The sequence below is a fragment of the Gorilla gorilla genome, chromosome 1, assembly GCF_029281585.2.
Source record: "Gorilla gorilla gorilla isolate KB3781 chromosome 1, NHGRI_mGorGor1-v2.1_pri, whole genome shotgun sequence".
NCBI classification, from domain to species: domain Eukaryota; kingdom Metazoa; phylum Chordata; class Mammalia; order Primates; family Hominidae; genus Gorilla; species Gorilla gorilla.
In genome coordinates, this window is record NC_073224.2 from 72,698,991 (window position 1) to 72,718,607 (window position 19,617).

The 19,617-nt window shown below is 36.7% G+C and overlaps 1 protein-coding gene across 7 annotated transcripts in view; it reads right to left on the minus strand.

The window, feature by feature from the left end:
* Positions 1-8,878, minus strand: part of TSEN15 (tRNA splicing endonuclease subunit 15) — a 44,436-nt gene extending 35,558 nt beyond the window's left edge. Inside the window, exons 1-3 of one of the 7 annotated variants that reach the window (XM_055367383.2) lie at positions 8,451-8,680; positions 5,907-5,988; positions 5,481-5,616 (exon numbers count right to left, since the gene is read on the minus strand). In XM_055367383.2, the coding sequence (XP_055223358.1) occupies positions 5,481-5,616; positions 5,907-5,988; positions 8,451-8,585 (353 nt within the window). In that variant the 5' untranslated portion in view covers positions 8,586-8,680. Of the gene's footprint in view, positions 1-5,480; positions 5,617-5,906; positions 5,989-8,450 lie in introns of all 7 variants that reach the window. The other 6 variants (XM_055367386.2, XM_004028040.4, XM_019027849.2 and 3 more) reach the window with 6 other exon arrangements.
* Between the last annotated feature and the right edge of the window lie 10,739 nt (positions 8,879-19,617).

Consider the following 19,617-nt stretch of genomic DNA (forward strand, 5'->3'; position numbering starts at 1 on the left):
GAACCTTAGTGAAGAGACATTTTCCTTTGCATGTTGAGAGGGAGCTCCTTTTCCTAAACTTTTCAGACTCTCTAAGTGCTAGCTGTAGTTCTGTTCAAAAGTTCCCCATTAAACAGTACCTTATTTCTGTCAAAAAATAAAAACAAACTGTCTGCAAGTCTTCTTCAAAGTTAAGACAACACAAATACATTTTATATTTGTAATTCCTTCATTTACAAACATATTTGAGCATTTGAGTTCCTCTTCTGTGAGTTGCCTGTTCATATTCTTTGCCCATGTTTCCCATTGGGATTTTTCTTCTGAAGTCACAGAAGCTAATTCTAAATTAACCTGTCAGTTATACACATGCTATAAATCTTCTCCCAGTCTGTGAAAACTTACACATTGCAAGTGCAAGTGTAAACTGGTAATAATCCTTTTGAAAACAATTTAGCAATAACCAGTAGAGATGAAGGGATAGGCCAGGCCTAGTGGCTCACACCTGTAATGCCAGAATTTTGGGAGGCCAAGGCAGGCAGATAACTTGAGGTCAGGAGTTCGAAACCAGCCTAGCCAACAAGGTAAAAACCTGTCTCTACTAAAACACAAAAAATTAGTTGGGCATGGTAGTGCATGCCTGTAATCCCAGCTACTTAGAAGGCTGAAGCAGGAGAATCACTTGAACCTAGGAGGCGGAGACTGCAGTGTGCCCAGATTGTGCCACTGCACTCCAGCCTGAGCGACAGAGCCAGAATCCATCTCAAAAAAAAAAAAAAAAAAAAAAAAAGAAGGTATAAAGGTATAAATGTCCCAGCTATTCTTAGGAAAACTCTCATACATGAGTACAAGGAGGTACTCACAAGGCTATTCATTAGAATACCATTAGTAATAGCAAAAAAGTAAAAACAATGATGGCCTTCATAATCTAAATAAACTTTCCCATCTAATTTTCCATCCTTTCCCTCTTTTCTCTGAAATTTTATTCATTCATTCATTCATTTGCTGCCTTAAGGAATATTACTAGACACCTACTCTGACTAGACACCATGCTAGGTAGGCAGTCATGCTTAATTACTTGCAGTTGCCCTACTAAACCATGGTCTTTTACTGGCTAAAGAGACTTTTCCTGTCCTTCCTCTGGGTTTTGACATAATTTTGTACATATCCCTGTTAAACTACTTATCAGTACTCCATAATACTTGTTATTCAATTATCTAGCTACAAAATAAGTGAAGGCAGTCCCAAATCACACATTCAATTAAATATCTGAACAAAGGGCAATTCTGTTTTTTTAAATTCCATCCAACAATTACCAAAAAAAAAAAAAAGTATTTTCTAAGCGAATATTCAGTGCTAGAATACTACTTTCATGAGGATGTCATGAAAGTATTTGTTATCATGGTATCCCCAGCACCTAGATCATTGCCTGACACATAAGAGTCACTCAGTAAATAATTGTTAAGACCAAAAAGCCCAAGCAATATTATCTGACAAATAATAATATTTAAAAGTGAAAACAGAATCGTTAATTTATGTAGATGTTTTATCACTGAATAAGTAAAAGCTGTTTTCCCTCTTAAATAAAAAGTATTTTTTCTTTCATGGTGAGTTGCCCTCACATCTTCCCACCAAATACTTTTAGGACATGTCCAAATGAATTTCTTTGCTATACAAGGTTATCAGAGACTCAACATCAATCATTTTCTTCTCTGTGTTACTAACACAGAAAAATTCCCACATTAACTATGAAAGGCTGGAATTGCAGCATTACTGTTAGATATATAACATTTTATATTATAAAATACACTAAAATTAAAAATAGATAAAAGTATGCCTACTACCTAAAAGACTGTCCTGTTAAAGACTGAGTAATGAAATCACACATACACACATATACACACACACATTTCCATTTGTTAAAAAGTTATTTGCATAGTTTGAGTTGAGAAAATGTTATGCACTAAAAGGCATATAAATCTAGTATGTATCAGGCCTCATTTGTGCTATATTCTATATTAGTATTCTACTGTATAATATAGTTAAGAATATTTATATAAAAACAAGACATAAAGATTTAAGCTCTCTCAGTTATTAAATGCAACAGCATCAAAATGGCTTACCAAATTATCATTCCAACTAATTCTACTTGAAGAAGAAAACAAGCTTTAGCCATTCAAGCTAGAAAAGCATTAATTACCACCTGTAAAATACTAGAAATTAACAATGGAAATAAATTTGTACGTCTAGACTTATGAAATGATTTTGATTAAAATAGGCTATTGCTTTCATTAATTTTATTTTTTAGGAATAAATGCAGGTTAATTTCAAATAGTAGCTCCTTGTCCAAACAAATAATATAACATTAATACTAGCTAGGACAATATTTGTTACAGTAATTAAAAGACAGAAGTAATGAGTTCTGAGGAATGAATTAAGACTCTTGGATATAGGATGGCTTGAAAATCATGCTAGTAAAAACCGGAAAGTACTAGCGATTAAATCTGATGTCAATGCTAACAACTATTTGTAATTCTCAAACACAGAGAAAACAGTAAGGAGCTTCTCAAAGAAGCATATGAATAGACTGACATATTAAAAAACAATTCTCATTATGAATCATAAATACAAAAAATACTTCATAGAAATCTGCCAATTTAGTTTAATATGGCTTTATGAAATATGCACAATGAAAATAACCAGTTACAGCAGCTTTAATTTAGAAGGGATCTTGCATGTACTGGTAATCTAAATCCCTCAACAACAAAATAAGACGAGGAAACTGAAACCCAGAGAAATTAGGTGTGTTGCTAAACATCAAACAAAATGTTAAGTGTCAGTCCCAAGACTAGAACCCAGGTCTTAAGACTTTATAGTCTGGGGCTCTTTCTACCAGACTGCTATGTATTCAGTCATAGTCAGCTAGAAAAAATGTAAGTATTCATCAACGGTATTCATGCTGGAATTTAAGAGGCTCTGCTCTTTTCCGTACTTATATGCCACCCAAATAGAGCTGTGTTTTCATTTGTTCATTCTTCCCATACCCCACTCTCAGAGGTTTACAGCACCCCTTTACATGCTCAACATTACTCTCTTCCACTATCCTCTTGAATCCATCCTTCCTCATCTCTCAAGAATCTTGCTCCATCAATAATTGCCATCTCTTTTCTATTTTCAGACTTTCTGTAGGACAGCTCACGTGGCAGCTGGCTTCCTTTATAGCAAGCAAGAGAGAGTGCCCAAGATAGAAGCCACAGTCTTTTGTAACCTAATCTTAGAAGTTACATCCTATCATTTTTGCCAAATTTTATTCATTAGAAAGAAGTCACTGAGTCCAGGTCACACTCAAGGGAAGAGAGTTACATAAGGGAGTGAATACCAGAATTAGGAGAAGCCATCTTAGAAGCTGCCTGCTACAGCTTCTAAAGAAGAAATGCATAAGGGAGGCTTGCTAACCAGATACCAAGACTTCTTACCAAGCAAGCTATTAAGAGATATGGTATTGGCAAAAGGACAGATAAACTGGCTAATGGAATATAATAGAGAACCCAGAAACAAATTAATGCATGTTTGGAACTTTGGAAAGTAGCAGAAGTGATATGTCAGATAGTGAGGAAAGGAGGGACTATTCAGTAAATGGAGGTAGAAAAAGTGGTTATCCACATGACAGTGGTATCCCTAACTGCCTCTCACACCATTAAAAACAAGGACAATAGAACTCTTAGTGAAAATATAAGTGAGTATTTTTTAGATCGTTAGATAGAAAATATTTCTTAAACTAGACACAAAGACGTTGATTATAAAAGATGGGTAAATATGATTATATTCAAATTAAGAACTGTTACTCATTGAAAGACATCTTAAGACAGTGAAAGACAGACTTAAAAACTGGAAAACACAATAAAAAAACTATTAGGTCAAGCATATATAAAGAATTCATACAAGACAATGAGAAAACTAAAAACAACCCAACAGGCAAAAGATATGAACAGATATTTCTTATAAATAATACATATATAAAGAAATATTCAGTATTATGAGTAATAAGGGAAATGTAAATTAAGACCACAATGAGAATAATCCATTCCATTGGCAAAAATTTAAAAGTCTGACAATACTAAATGTGAGAGACAATACAGCTCCAAAGGATCTTATTTACACTGCAGGTGAAAAGTAAATCGAGGCAACCACTTTGAAAATAGTTTGAAATTATCTCCTAAAGTTAAACATTAGCAACACTCCATCATTGAGGGAGTGGATGTAAAAATGGTGGTATAATCACACAATGGAATGTTATGTGGCAGCTCAAAAAATGCACAAGAATGGATGAATTTTAGTAATATAATATTAAGTGTATAAGGTCAGCCTTAAAAGATAAGATTTTTTAATTAAAGTTAAAAACATCTAAAATTTAAAAATTCCCAATGTACATGGAATTCAGAATGACAGTTACCTCAGGTCAGTGAAAGCACGTTACGGAAGGGACTTATAAGATTAGATGTTAATTATTGTCAAGAATCTAGTTTTGCTTTGGGTGATGGGTACAGAGATACTTTTTACATTATTAAAAATAACTAAGTAAATAAATAAAAACCAAGCATGAACTAACAATGAGAGTATGTCATGAAACAAAGACATGTTTAATCCAATGCTGTGTACCTAAGCTTTTTAAAAAAAAAGTCCTAAAAAAAAGTCTCTTTTTTAAAGCTTTTAAAAAAAGCTACATGAAAATTTGATTTCAGCTTGCATGTTAATCATGCTTTTCACCAACTGCTATATAAAGTATAATTTGTATTACATGGTACATCTTATAACAGCTGTTATTTCATATGTAATGGTCTTGCTTCCTTACCAAGAATATAAATATTTCTACCATACATACTGTCTCTGAAAAAGTACTGACCATAGAGTAAGTGCTAAATAAATACTTGTTGAATGCTTGATATACTTTGTATATTTGTTCCTGCCCAAATCCCATGCTGAACTGTAATCCCCAATGTTGGAGGTGGGGCCTGGTGGGAGATGTTTGGGTTATAGGGGTAAATCCTTCATGGCTAGGTGCTGTCTTCAGGACAATGAGTTCTCGTGAGATCTGGTCATTTAAAAGTGTGTGGAACCTCCCCCTCAACACTCTCTCTCACTCCTGCTTTTGCCATATGATGTGCCTGCTCTTGCTTCATGAACTTCCTCCACGATTATAAGCTTCCTGAGGCCTCCCTAGAAGCCGAGTAGATGCCAGCACCATGCTTATTGTAAAGCCTTCAGAACTATGAGCCACTTAAACCTCTTTTATTTTTTAAGAAATTACTCAGTCTCAGGTATTTCTTTATAGCAATGCAAGAATGGCCGAATACAACACTCATATTTAACTTATTCCTCAAATAGCCAAGAGTAAAGCTATGAACCCTGTATCCTAAATTTCTTTAGAAATATTACATCACTATGTTTAATGTTTCCTACTGCTTTACTCGGGAAAGGAACTTAGACCAAAATCACCTGCTCACCTGTTATGGCTGAGGGAAGCAGTGATGGGGGTAGGCACCACAGTCTGTAACCCCTCCCCTTCTATCTCAGTACCAACAAGGCAGATGAGCTGGAGTTCTGGTAATCCTACACAGTTTACTTCATGCCAGCTTTTGCCTGAAAGAGCATCATTGAATGGACAATAATGTTTATTAAATACAAAAAATAAAAACTCCAAACTTCTACCTAATACTCAGCTGAGCAAATATCACTCGTAACACTACCTCCTGTCTTTGCTTTTCTAGTAGCTTGTTACTCAATAATTCCCAATGTAAATAAATAAATTGCAAAATTAACAGCAAATGCATAAAAGATTGCTTATTATGTTAAGAATGCTATATCCCAATCCAACCCCCCAAATCCCTACCACAGTCCCAATAACAAAACAATATAAACAAACAACTTACTTTCCATGAGGTCCAGGTAAACCAAGAACGCTACATAAACTTGGGTGGCATCTCCTATATCTAATTCCATCATTTCTAGATACTGAAAATTAAAATATAATTGTCAAATTGAGAAGAAAAAATTATTTAATATTTTCTTCCAATCATCAAGTGGTCATCAAGCATATATAATCTATAAAATTCTTCTAGGTATAGTGGAAGTTAAAAGGCAATATAAGATCTTATCTCTGTCTCTAAAGAACTTGCAATTGTTAAATACATGCACACTTAAAATTGTTAGGCAAATAACAATATATGACTGTAAGTGATTAAAAACCATGTAAATGGAATAAAAAACGACACAGCAGGTCAGAAGAGCTCTACTCAGAGGGACTGGTGAAAGATTTATAGCAGAGGTGGGATGGGATACAAGTTGAGCACTGAAGAACATTATGATTTAAGTAAGTGGAGAAGTAGAGTAATACTGCAGGTAATTACACAAAGGTGGGATTAAGCCACATACATTCAAGGGCCTGTAAAGAAACCTATCTGCCAGCAATAGAGAAACCTTTTTAATAAAACTTGTGTTGGGACATGTTAGTGGGTACTGTGTATTTCCCTAGCCTCTTATTTGTATATGGAGAGAATCTGCTAGAGTATCAGTCCTAGCCTCTCTACCCACTCTTTCTCACTTTAAGAGTAGATTTTTTAAAAGGAATTGACAAGGAACTAGAGAAAGCTGCTTCTTTCAGACTACTGGTCAGCATAAGGGGAATACTTTTCGGGGCCTACACCTGCAGGAGAATTCTGAGGCTGCCCAGCTATGCCAGCGACTAGGTGGATATGCAGGGCTAATGCTGAGTTGAATTATTAGCAGACCTGCATGGGGACAGGTCTAAAGTCACATTCTCCCATCAGCTTCACTGTAACTGTACAGGTTCAGGAGGACAGGGGTTAATTAGTTGTCGACTTCAAACATGTTTTGAAAATAACACCCAAAACATAATTTTGAGCCAGGTTACAAGGCTTTGGTGGTCAAGCTAAATGTGTGATTTTATCAGTATGGAAACACTGAGGATTTCTAAGCAGGAGAATAATAAAATAAAAGTGTGTTAGGGGATAATAAATCTGGTACCATTTTACTGGATGAAACTACATAATTTTTTAATTAACAGAAAGGTGAAATTGGAAAAACAAATACCCCCTATTATTTTATTACTTGTTCTTTTTCCTTTAAAAATTAATTTGATCCTTCAAGAAGAGAAATCAAAAAGGGAGATTTGATGGTCAAGGTGTATACAGCCATTAACTTGAAAAAGAAAACAATCTACAAGTATATAAACTGAATAACACCACCAAATCTAGATAAAGTTTTAAAAAGTTGTTACTGGTGTTTCACTTATTAAGTACTTATATAGTGCTTTCTGTATGTTGAATGGCTTACAAATATTCATTATTAATTTAATCCTGTAACACCCGTATGAGTAAGTATGGACTATTAATATCCCCATTTTTCAGGTGAGGAAACTAAGGCATAATAAGATCAAGCAACTTGTCCCAAATCACAAGGTTGATTAGTGACAGAATCAGGATTTAAACTGAGTCTGATTTTGAGTTCATGCGCCTAACCAATATGCTCCCTCTCCATGCTATTGTTTCCCTAAAAGGGCACTAAATAATATTTCCATGCTATTGTTTCTTTTTCTCACCTTTTGGGAGGATGAAGGGGACAGAGTAGGAAGATAAAATTAAGCAAGAGAAGCTGAAAAAGGTTAACTCTTCAAACTTATACCTTCAAATTTTTTCTTGGCTGTTTTTAGATGATTATGAATTATTGCTATCTAGCAGAAGAGTGCAATTCTGTTAAAGTACCGTAGAGACTAGTTTTTGAGATTCTTACAAAACCCAAATCTCCATTCACTGTCTATTCACTGCTTGGAACCATACTTGTACAAGGCAGTAATGTCTCAAGCAGAAGTAAGCAAAGGACTATCTTGATCTCGCCTGCTGCTAATCTAGAAAAATACACGCAAAATGTGAGTAGCTCTGCTTTGAGCAAGAACCTATTCAAACTTTCGAAGAAATCTGAAATATTAGGAATCTGCACCTTTGCAAAATAAAGATGCATTCTGGGCCCAAGGCTAAGTGTAAAGGTGACTGTGCTTAAATCTTTATCACTATGGACCCCTAGATCTTATCCATCGCCCACAAATTGTCTTGCATGGTTACCGTGAGGATTAAATAAATTTATCCCCCAAAGGGGATTTACCTAGACAGCAAAACTAGTGGAGCGCTTATTAGGGATCTCCGGCTTGAGAGGGGCGGAGTTACTGTCTGGCTCTCAGTTCCAGAATGGCGTTGGCTGGGGGATTGAGATAGTGCAACTTGTTTAAACAAACAAAACCGATGCTGCCTGAGGCTGGCAGTTGTGCACACCGGTCCCCCTCGGTGAGGGTGGCGCGCGTCGTCAGCTCTCCCACTGAGGAAGAAAGAAAGAGAGCTGCCTGGGAGTTCTGCCTGGGTTAGGGGCCTGGACGGCGCCCTGCTCCTCTCGCGCCTCCTGACCTTAGGGTGAGTGCCCATCCAGGCGTCCTCAGGGGCCCACGAAGGAGCTCCACCGCCGTCGCCAAAGCCGCGAACACCGCCCGGACCCAGGCCGCTGCAGCCGGGGGTCGGCTCGGAATCGCCGCGCTCCTCCATGCCGGCCGGTGCGGCGCTCCCGTGGTGCACCACGACCCGCGCCCGGCCAGAAGCAGCGGCGCGCGCGCCTGTGGGTTCCGCTTCCCCGAGGCTCGCAGCTGCAGTGCGAGAGGGCTCAGAAACTGGGAGGAAAGTTGCATCAGCCCCTCCTTCTGACCAAGGTAGCTAGAACCTGCGCGAACGCTCTCTAGTTTCGCTCTGCGTTTATTCAAATCTGAGCAAATTCTAACGTGAAAAATATTAAAAGAGTAGCCTGCGCCCTGAAGCGCTTAATCCTCTTTAAGTCAGTGCTGCCGATAACTCTCTGAGAAAGTTGGGGGATACATACGTCCTCTTTGCCTTCAGCAGTGGGGTCCTGGTTGCTGATTGCTGGGGACGGGAAAGGCCTTACTCAGTGCCCTGACATAGAACTTTAAAGTAGAACCATACTTTCAGGGTGGACCCACGTTTCAGGATTAGAGGAAACACGAGGATTAGAGGAAACACGAGTTGCTGAACGAGTGTTCAGAAAGGTAGGATACAAACTAGCATAAGCATGTGATCCGGAAGCCAAGGATGAGGAGTTTCAGACAGGCAGAGTAGCACATTTTAAGTACTTTTTAATTTACTGTGAGTGAAATGGGAAGCTATTGGAGGCTCCTGGACGTTTTCATAGGATCACTCTGACTGATATGTTGAGGATGGACTGGAGGGAGCAAGGACACAAACAGAGACTGGTTAGGAGGCTATCGCATTGACCAGGACAAGGGTGACTCAAAATCCAAAGTCCCAGGCAGGACATAACTTCTGTTTTCAACCATGATAGACTAAGACCCTAGTGGACCATCCCCCAGCAGAAAACAATTTGGACACAATGCAAAAAGCTGAATATACTGGAATGTGAACAGTGGACTGGTAGGAAGGGCAAGCTTGCTTGAAGATCAGGAACTACACTTGGACACAATACAAAAAGCTGAATATACTGGAATGTGAACAGCAGACTGGTAGGAAGGGCAAGCTTGCTTGAAGATCAAGAACTCCACAAGAAAATTCTCCTCTCTCTGGCATTTAGCTTGGGGCAAAGTGCAGTCCAGAAGTCAGGCTCAGCAGTACCAGGGATGCATGTATAAAACTTATCAGTTATTCTTATCTGGGGAAGCAGAAAAGTGAAGACAGAAAATTTTGAATTCTGAAGAGATTAAGAAATCCCAAGGAAGGAGTCAGAGAGTGGATCCCCAAACTGTCAACCCACATCTCTGAGAGATCCTGAACCACCCAAAACAGAATCACAGCAGCTCAGTTAAAAACAAACGATCTGAACTGAGACCAGAGCTGTCTCCAAAAGGGAGAGAGTTTTCAGTTAAAATCTAGCCGGGAAAATTACCTACTAATACAAAGGAAATAACACTCATCAGAGAAGAATAATAGAATCCAGACTCTCCACTTAACACTCACAAAGTCCAGAATACTATCCAAAACTATCTGACGTATGAAATTCAAGGAAATGGATCGCATACTCTAGAGATCAACCCTGAGATGAATCAGATATTGAAACTGACAGATAAGGATTTTAAAGTGACTATTATAACTATCCTCAATGAAGTAAAACATGTTTTCAATGAATGAAAATCTCAGGAGACAAATAGAAAATCTCAGCAAAGAAAAAGAAAAAAAGATTTTTAAAACCAAATGGAAATTCTGAAAATTGAAAATTATAATTTTAGAAATAAAAAATTCACTGGGTGAATTTAACAGCCAACAAAAATTACAAAAGAAAAAGTAGGGAACTTGAAGATAGAGCAATAGAAATTATTAAAAGTAAACAACAAAGAGAAAAATTATCTTTAAAAAGTGAGTAGACCCACAGAGATTTGCTACGTGTCAGACAATCCAACATGCATGTAAACAACAGAAGTAGAAAAAAAAAGCGACAAAAAAAATTTTTGAAGAAAGAGTGGTGGCCAGAATTTCCCCAAATTTGATGAAAAACACATTTACTAGTACAAAATGCTAAATACACAGCAACTAAAATAAACACAAAGAAGTCTACATTGTAATAAAACTATTGAAAGTCAAAAAAATAAAGAGAAAAGCTTGAATGCATCAAAAGAAATAACACATCATACACAGGGAAAAGAAGGGCATCTATTATTGAATGAAATGTAAAGCCACGCATGAAGATTCATATGTTGCCCTCAAATACATTACATTTGAATGAACCTTTGCCACCACAAAGCAGCTGCTAAGCCCGAAAGAAGAAAATGGCACTGAAATTAATTGGGTCATTGAAGCATGAAATACTGACACAAATTCAAGTGATTGGAAGTGAATAAATCTCTCTGACTCCTAAAGATCCAAATCAGTTCATATGATGGCATTTTTAAAAGCATTAAGAGTATTTTGATGCTAATCTGAGTAGAGGGAAACTTTTATAAATCAGTAAGGATATCCAATGGGATTAGGGACTATATGAACCAGCCTCAAACATCTGCAGGGGAAGAATTTCAGCATATGTTCAAGAAAAAATAATTGGGGGTATGGAAAGAACCATAAACCAAAAAAGCAACAGATAAATGCCATCCTTTGGCAAATAGAGTAAATACTGTTGCTTAGAAAAAGCATGATACATTCAAGAATGAATATTACGTGCTTTTCAAAAGAGTTGAAGAATGAAAAAGGAGTGTCTGTTAGCTTCCCTGTTAATGTAAATTTTTAAATAGGTCTTGGTGATTGTGAATGGCTAAGAATGAACACAAAGGATTTGGGAACACTTAGACAACCCAGTATTTAAAGTACAGAATCAAAATACCTATTGTGACAATCTAGAGTGAAATCCACTAGAGAACGGAGGAGAGTTTCAGTGTCTGGTATCCTGGAGGATTTCTCCTTTTGTAAATGCTTCAATAGTTCACTCTATTAGAGAACCAAAGTGGTGAGAAAAAAAAGCTAGATAAGAAACAACGAATGAAATCCCCCCTGAGTATATTGGATTTAATCAAATTCATTGTAATCTGGCACTTGCTGAACTCATTTCCCAATGATATCCTGAGCCAGATCATTTTATTCCTACAAAAATCTGTAATGTCTAGCCAGAGACATATTAATTCAGTAAGAGTCTCAAGAGGAAATGCGAACACTAAATTGTGATGTGAATCTCTAGTGTGGAAAGAAAATTTTAAAAAAAGAAGAAGAAGAAGAAGAAAAGCTTTTACACAGTATTGTATGAGACAGTGATTCCAAGCTGAAAAATGTAGCCTAGCATTCTGGATCAGCTTTTCATTCATTGATTGTAAGGAGGTTCACATATATCTTGTTCCTTTTTTTGTACACAAAACACACAATTTCCTATTCTCTGTGTTTCAAGAACAGAGAAAGATTCAAGAAAGAGAATAATTCAATATTGTAAAGATGGCAGTTTCCTCCAAAGTTATTTACAGATTGTAGCAATTCCAATTAAAATCCCAAAAAGTATTTTCTTAATACCTGATAAACTGATTCTGAAATGTGGGCATAAAGGGCCAAAAATAACCAAGACCCTTTTTGTGAACAAAAGGAAGAGAACTTACGAAGTTAAAGTTCTGAAATATAAATATCTTATAAAGATAAGGTTTTAAACAAAATTTAAATTCTTACAAAGATCTCTAATTACAAGTATGTGATATTGGCACATGGATAGGTAAAACCAATGAAGCAAAATAGGGAGCCAGGCAACAGACCCATACACATGTGGGCAGATGCAAGAAGGGAAGGAGAGAAGGGGTGATTGGCTACACGGTATAGGCAAACACTTTTAAATCTCTAGGAGAAAATATAAAAGAATATTTTATGACCCCAAGTTTAAGAGTGATTTCTTAAGACACAAAAAGCACAAACCATATGCTTCACTCATGTCCCTGTGAAGAGACCACCAAACAGGCTTTGTGTGAGCAACAAGGCTGTTTATTCCACCTGGGTGCAGGTGGGCTGAGTCTGAAAAGAGAGTCAGCGAAGGGAAATAGGGGTGGAGCCGTTTTATAGGATTTGGGTAGGTAAAGGAAAATTACAGTCGAAGGGGGTTGTTCTCTGGCGGGCAGGGGTCAGGGGTTTGGGGGTCACAAGGTGCTCAGTGGGGGAGCTTTTGAGCCAGGATGAGCCAGGAGAAGGAATTTCACAAGGTAATGTCATCAGTTAAGGCAGGAAGAGGCCATCTTCACTTCTTTTGTGATTCTTTAGTTATTTCAGGCCATCTGGATGTATATGTGCAGGTCACGGGGAATATGATGGCTTAGCTTGGGCTCAGAGGCCTGACAATATGGAAAAAATTTGGTAAATTTAACTGTATCTCAGTTAAGAATTTCCAACACTAAGAGAGTGGAAGGAAAATGACATCTGTAACACACAACTGAAAGAAAAGATACCCAGAATATATACAGAACTCCTAAAAATCAATTAGGAAACAAAACAAAACACTCCTTAGGTTAAAAAAAAGAAAGTAAACAGAAAAAAAGACATAAAAGGCCAGCAAACATAACTTGATGTTCAGCAACATTGATTGAGTGAGGAAATGTAAATTGAGGCAAGAAGATACTATAATACACCTATCAGATTAGCAACAAAAGCCAAGAGTTGGCAGAAAAGTAGACCAAAGGGAAGATGCACAAATCCTATGATCCAACAATTCTAATCCCAGGTATATATTCTAGAGCAATATTTTTAAATGAAGTGCCAGGACCTGTTAGTGGTTGTGAAATACACTAGTTATTTTAGTTATGTTAGTGGTTAGTGGGTTGAGTACAGTTTTCAAAAAGTAATTATTTAAAACACACATAGAGTTTCAATCAACAACTTGAATGAATTTCATAAAAACTAAAAACCTAATGTATAGTCAAAATGTTAGTTATAGAAGCATATATAAGATATTTGATTTGTATAAAATTCAAATATAGCAGCTGTATTAATAATAGCCCAGAAGTGGAAACAACCCAAATGTCCCTCAGCTGATGAATATATAAAGTAGTATGTTCATACAGTGGAATATTATTCAGCATTAAAAAGGAATAAAGTACTCATGCTACAACATCAATGGACCTTGGAAACATAGTAAGTGAAAGAAGCCAATCACAAGGGATCACATATTGTAGAATTCCATTTATGTGTAATGTCTAAAATAGGTAAATCTATAGAGACAGAAAGTAGATTAGTGAGAGAGTAGCACGAGCTGGGAGACATGAGGATTGATCACTAATGAGTATAGGTTTCTTTTTGTGGTGATAAAAATGTACTAAAATTGATTGTGATTGTGTTGCATAACTATGAATATACTAAAAACCTTTGCATTGTATACTTTAAATAAGTGAATTGTATGGTATTTGAAGAAAAATTCAAATGCAGGCAAAACTAACACACATTTAGGAGATGTACCAGAGTTCTCCGGGGAACAGAACCAAAAAGAGAGAATGAGATTGATTTTAAGGAATTGGCTCATGTGATTGTGGGGGCTTGAAAACCTGAAATCTGTGGAAGGCAGGCTGGCAAGTTGGAGACCCAGGAAAGAGCTTATGTTGCAGTCTTGAGTCCAAGGGCAATCCAGAGTCAGAATTCCTTTTTTCATGGAGAATCCCATTCTTTTAAGGCCTTCAACAGATGGGATGGCAACCCACATTATGAAGCGTAATCTGCTTTACTCAAAGTCTACTGATTTAAATATTAATCACATTTGAAAAATATCTCACAGCAATATCTAGACTGGTTTGACCAAGCAACTGGGCACCCTAGCCTAGTGAAGTTGACCCGTAAAATTAACCATCACAGGAGGTAAAGTTCTAAACAAAATGAAGAGACTGATTAACACAAAATTCAGTCTAGTACTTATCTCTGGGGAATGGAACAAAGCATTGTGACAAGAAGGGACTCAGGGCTTCAGAGTTAATGGTCATGTTCTGTTTCTCAAGGTGGGTGCTGGGTATATGGATATTAATTTTATTAGTAGTATTTAAATTAATATATTAGTTTATGGATTATATCTGTTAGTTTATAATATATTTCATGTTTATTAAATATTTTTATTAAAATTTTTCTAATATCTAGAGTACAAAGTGATAGTAAGTTAGGCAATTTCTATAAATAAACAGATGCATATATACAACCTTAAATAATGCCTGGCTTTGTAAATATGAAAAGACATCAAAAGCAATCTATGGTCCAAAAAATATCCCATGTCTATCTCTAGATATTTAGTCAACATCTGCTATCAACATGGATATTGAGTCTCACTGAAGAGGACTGAGTACAAACCCACATTGAAAATGTGCAAATTAAAAATGCCATATTAAAATTACCCCAAAATGTTAATGGTTGTGGTGGAGTAGTGGATGATGAGTGATTTTTTTCTTTTTTTCCCCCATTTTCAACATTTTTTAAAGTTCTGTAGTAAAATAGACTTTAATAAATCATTGAATTTTAGAGCCTTTGGCCTAGAAGGGCTAATCCAACACTCCACATTCATGTTAAAATATCTCTTACGGCTTATTTACCTCGCTTAAATGTCCCTCCCTGCTTTCTTCTATTCCTCTCTCCTTCTCCCTCTCTCTGTCCTTTCTTCCTTCTTTCCTTCCTTCTTCTCCTCCCCATCTAAAACATCCAGTACAACATTAAACAGACGTAATGAGATCTGACATTCTTATCTTGTTTCTGATCACAGGAGGAACACTCAGTCCTTCACCATTCAGGATGATGTTAGCTGGAGGCTTTTTGTAGATGCTGTTTATTACGCTGAGGAAGTTCCCTTCTATTCCTATATACTGAGAATTTTTATGAGGAATTCATGTTGGATTCATAAATGCTTTCTCTGCATTTCTTGAGATGATCATATGGTTTTTCAAGTTTGTTAATAAATCACATGGATTGATTTTTTCTTATTTTCTTATTGTGGTAAAATACATATAACATAAAATTTACTATTCTAAGTGGTATTAAATACATTCATAATGTTGTGCAACTATTACTCATATCCATCTCCATGACTCTTTTATCTTTAAAACTGAAACATATACCCATTAAACAATAACTCCCCATTTCCCCTACCCCCATCCCCTTGGCAACCACCATTCTATTTTGTCTCTGTAATTTTGACTAAGTACCTTATATAAGTTGAATCATACAATATTTGCCTTTAAAAATTGGCTTATTTCACTTAGCATAATGCCCTCAAAGTTAACATGTTGTAGCATATGTCAGAATTTCCTCCCTTCTTGAGACTGAATACTATTCCACTGTATGTATATACCACATTTTGCTTTTCCATTCACTAATCAATAGGCACCTGGTTTGCTTCCATGTTTTAGCTATTGTGAATAATGCCACTGTGAACATGGGTGCACAAATGTCTCTTTGAGACTTTGCTTTCAATTTGTTTGGGTATATAGCCAGAAGTAGAAGTGTTAGATTATATAGTAATTATATTTTTAATTTCTTGAAGAACTGTCATACTGTTTTCCACAGCAGCTGTACCATTTTACATTCCCACCAACAGTGCACAATGTTCCAATTTTTCTACACCCTTGCCAACATTTGTTATTTTCTGTGTTTTTCTAGTAGCCATCCTAATGAGTGTGAAGTGATAAATCTTATAGTTTTGAATTGCATTTCCTAATGATTAGTGATGTTGAGAAACTTTTCATGTGCTTATGGCCATTTGTATATCTTCTTTGGAGAAATGTTTATTCAAAGTCCTTTGCCCATTTTAAATAAATGATTATATATAAAATTGTATAAAACCATATAATTTTCTAGCTTTCTCTGTTACTACTTCCCATCCTATCTCCCAGCCATGCCCTGTTCATTGTATCTCTCAAGTGTGTCATACTGTTTCATTCCTTGCTCCTGCAGTTCCATCTACCTGGAATTCCCATCTCTTTCCCCTTCTGTCTTCCTTTTCTTAGTCCATGCTACTCATTTTTCTTTTCTTATATTTTGAATCAAATTATATTTTTTTCAGCTTTTAAGTTCAGCAGTACATGTGCAGATTTGTTACATAGGTAAACTTGTTTCATGGGGGTTTTTGATACAGAGTATTTCATTACCCAGGTATTTAACCTAGTACCCATTACTTATTTTTCCTGATCCTCTCCCTCCTCCCACCTTCCATGCTCCAATAGGCCCCAGTTTGTGTTGTTCCCCTCTATGTGTCCATGTGTTCTCATGATTTAGCTCCCACTTATAAGTGAGAACATGTGGTATGTGGTTTTCTGTTCCTGCATTGGTTTGCTAAGGATAATGGCATCCAGCTCCATCCATGTCCATGTAAAAGACATTATCTCATTCTTTTTTATGGCTGCATAGTATTCTATGATGTGTATGCACCACATTTTCTTTACCCAGTCTATCACTGATGGGCATTTAGGTTGATTCCATGTCTTCGTTATTGTGAGTAGTGCTGCAATGAACATACACATGCATGTGTCTTTATGATAGAATGATTTATATTCCCTTGGGTATATAACCAGTAATGGGATTACCTGATCGATGGTCTTTAGGACTTTGAGGAATTGCCACACTGTCTTCTACAATGGTTCAACTAATTTACACTCCCACCAACAGTGTATAAGCGTTTTTTTTTTCTCCACAACCTTGCCAGCATGTTATTTCTTGACTTTTTAGTAGCCATTCTGATGGTGTGAGATGGTATCTCATTGTGGTTATCCTATAATTCTCAGCCTATCACAGCTGCCCAAGAGGAATTTATTTCCTCCTCTTCTTGGCTGTGGTTTTTACTTGAACTTCTCCAATAATCAATGATGTTGAGCTTTCCTTCATATGATTGTTGTCCACATCTATACCTTCTTTTGAAAAGTATTTGTTTGTGTCCTTTGCCCACTTTTTAATGAAGTTGTTTGGTTTTTCCCTCTTGGAAATTTGCTTAAGTTCCTTTTAGATACTGGATATTAGACCCTTGTCAGGTGCATAGTTTGCAAAATTTTTCTCCCATTCTGTAAGTTGTCTGATTACTCTATTGATAGTTTCTTTTGCTATGCAGGAGCTCAGTTAATTAGATCCCATTTGTCAATTTTTGTTTTTGTTGCAATTGTTTTTCACATCTTCTTCATGAAATCGTTGCCAGTGCTCATGTCCTGAATGATATTGCCAAGGTTGTCTTCTAGGGTTTTTAGAGTTTTGGGTTTTACATTTACATTTATAAGCCATCTTGAGTTAATTTTTGTATCTGGTGTAAGGAAAGGGTCCAGTTTCAAGCTTCTGCGTATGGCTAGCCAATTATACCAGCACCATTTATTGAATAGAGAATCCTTTCCCCATGGCTTGTTATTGTCAGGTTTGTCAAAGATCAGGTAGTTGTAGGTGTGCAGTCTTATTTCTGGGTTCTCTGTTCTGTTCCATTGGTCTATGTGTCTGTTTTTGTACTAGGATCGTGCTGTTTTGGTTGTTCTAGCCCTGTAGTATAGTTTGAAGTTGGGTAGCGTGATGCCTTCAGCTTTTTTCTTTTTGCTTAGGATTGCCTTGACTATTTAGCCTCTTTTTTGTTCCATGTGAATTTTAAAATAGTTTTTTTCTAGTTCTGTGAAGAATATCCATGGTAGTTTAGGAATAGCATTGAATCTATAAGTTGCTTTGGGTAGTATGGCCATTTTAAAAATATTAATTCTTCCTGTCCATGCATGCTACTTATTTTTCAATGCTCAATTCAAAGACATCTCTTTAATTAAACATTTCCTAGCTATCTCCACTTCCCCACTTCCTTACTTATGCTCCTTTTTCCATCATAAGACATAAAATGACTTATAGCATTTGTGCATTTATATGACACATCTTATTTATTCATGCATTTCCAGCAACTATATCTTGGCACAGAGTAGGCATTGAGCAAGTGTTTGAAGGAATGAGTTAATATAATTTAAGGGATGCATCTATTCTTAAATGAGACATAGAAGTGTAGTTTACATTTGTATAAACTTGTTTTGAATTGGAAAACATTCCTCCGTAGTGACTATTATATAGCTCTTGGATGCAGCCAGAGCATAGACAAAACTTTGACACTGAGATAGTTTAATTTTAGCCTTTCCCACCTCAGTCACTGCTCTTTTTCTCCCTTAATATTAATTCCCTTCCTAGGACCCAGAGTCCTCGGGCCTACGTATCAGAAATCCATAAAACTTGCTTTGTCACCAAAGAGACCCATGCTTCAAATTAGGATCCCATTCAGTTCCCTTTATCAAAGCTTCTTATAGTCCATTTCAGTTTAGGTGATAAGATTTAAAAATCTGATTGAATCAAAAAGATATCATCTAATGCTCCTCTCTCAAGGATTTTCATGTTGAAATTGGCAGAATTGTCAATTCAAGTAAATTTTACATTGTAGGATTTTAGGATGGATCAGAAAAGCGAGTAAAACAAACCAGGTAGTGAAAGAAAGATATTTCAGTACAGAAGAAAGAAGCCTGGATAATTCAGCCGAGAGAATCTTTCTGCCAACTATGGCCCAGCAGGACTTATGAGGGGCTGGCCACTTTCTCCCTGTTTTTCCAAGGGAGAAGCATTCAAATATTCAACACTCAAATGATTGGCATCTAGCAATTTCATAAATGTTTGTTGAATGAAAAAATGAGGCAAGCATTTAAAACTTTTTTACCTAGGAAGGAATTGATGTTCAAAGAGGTCAAGTTTCCAAGGTCACAAAGAGAATAAGTGACACAAGTGAAATGAAAATTCAGCTCCAAGTGTCAGTTGCTCTTTCAAGCCTATCACAGCTGCCCCAGAGGCATTTATTTCCTCCTCTTCTGGGCTGCTGGAGCCACAGACATCTTGAGAAGCTTTCCTGCAAGAAGTCCTCTGGCCACCTCATAGGCCCTGCCCCCACCACATTGCACTAAGGGTGACAGTCCAAGAGGTTTTGTTGTCCCAGAAGGAAGTCCCCTGTGCTGGAACAGTATGGGGAGGGGATATGAGAGAAAGTGCTTACTTCTAACTTTATGTAGAATCAATTGGAACAGTCTACTGGCAGTGGAGACAAAGAGATATGTGTGTACAACCCTGACTTTCCATTCAGCCGATTTTCCATGGA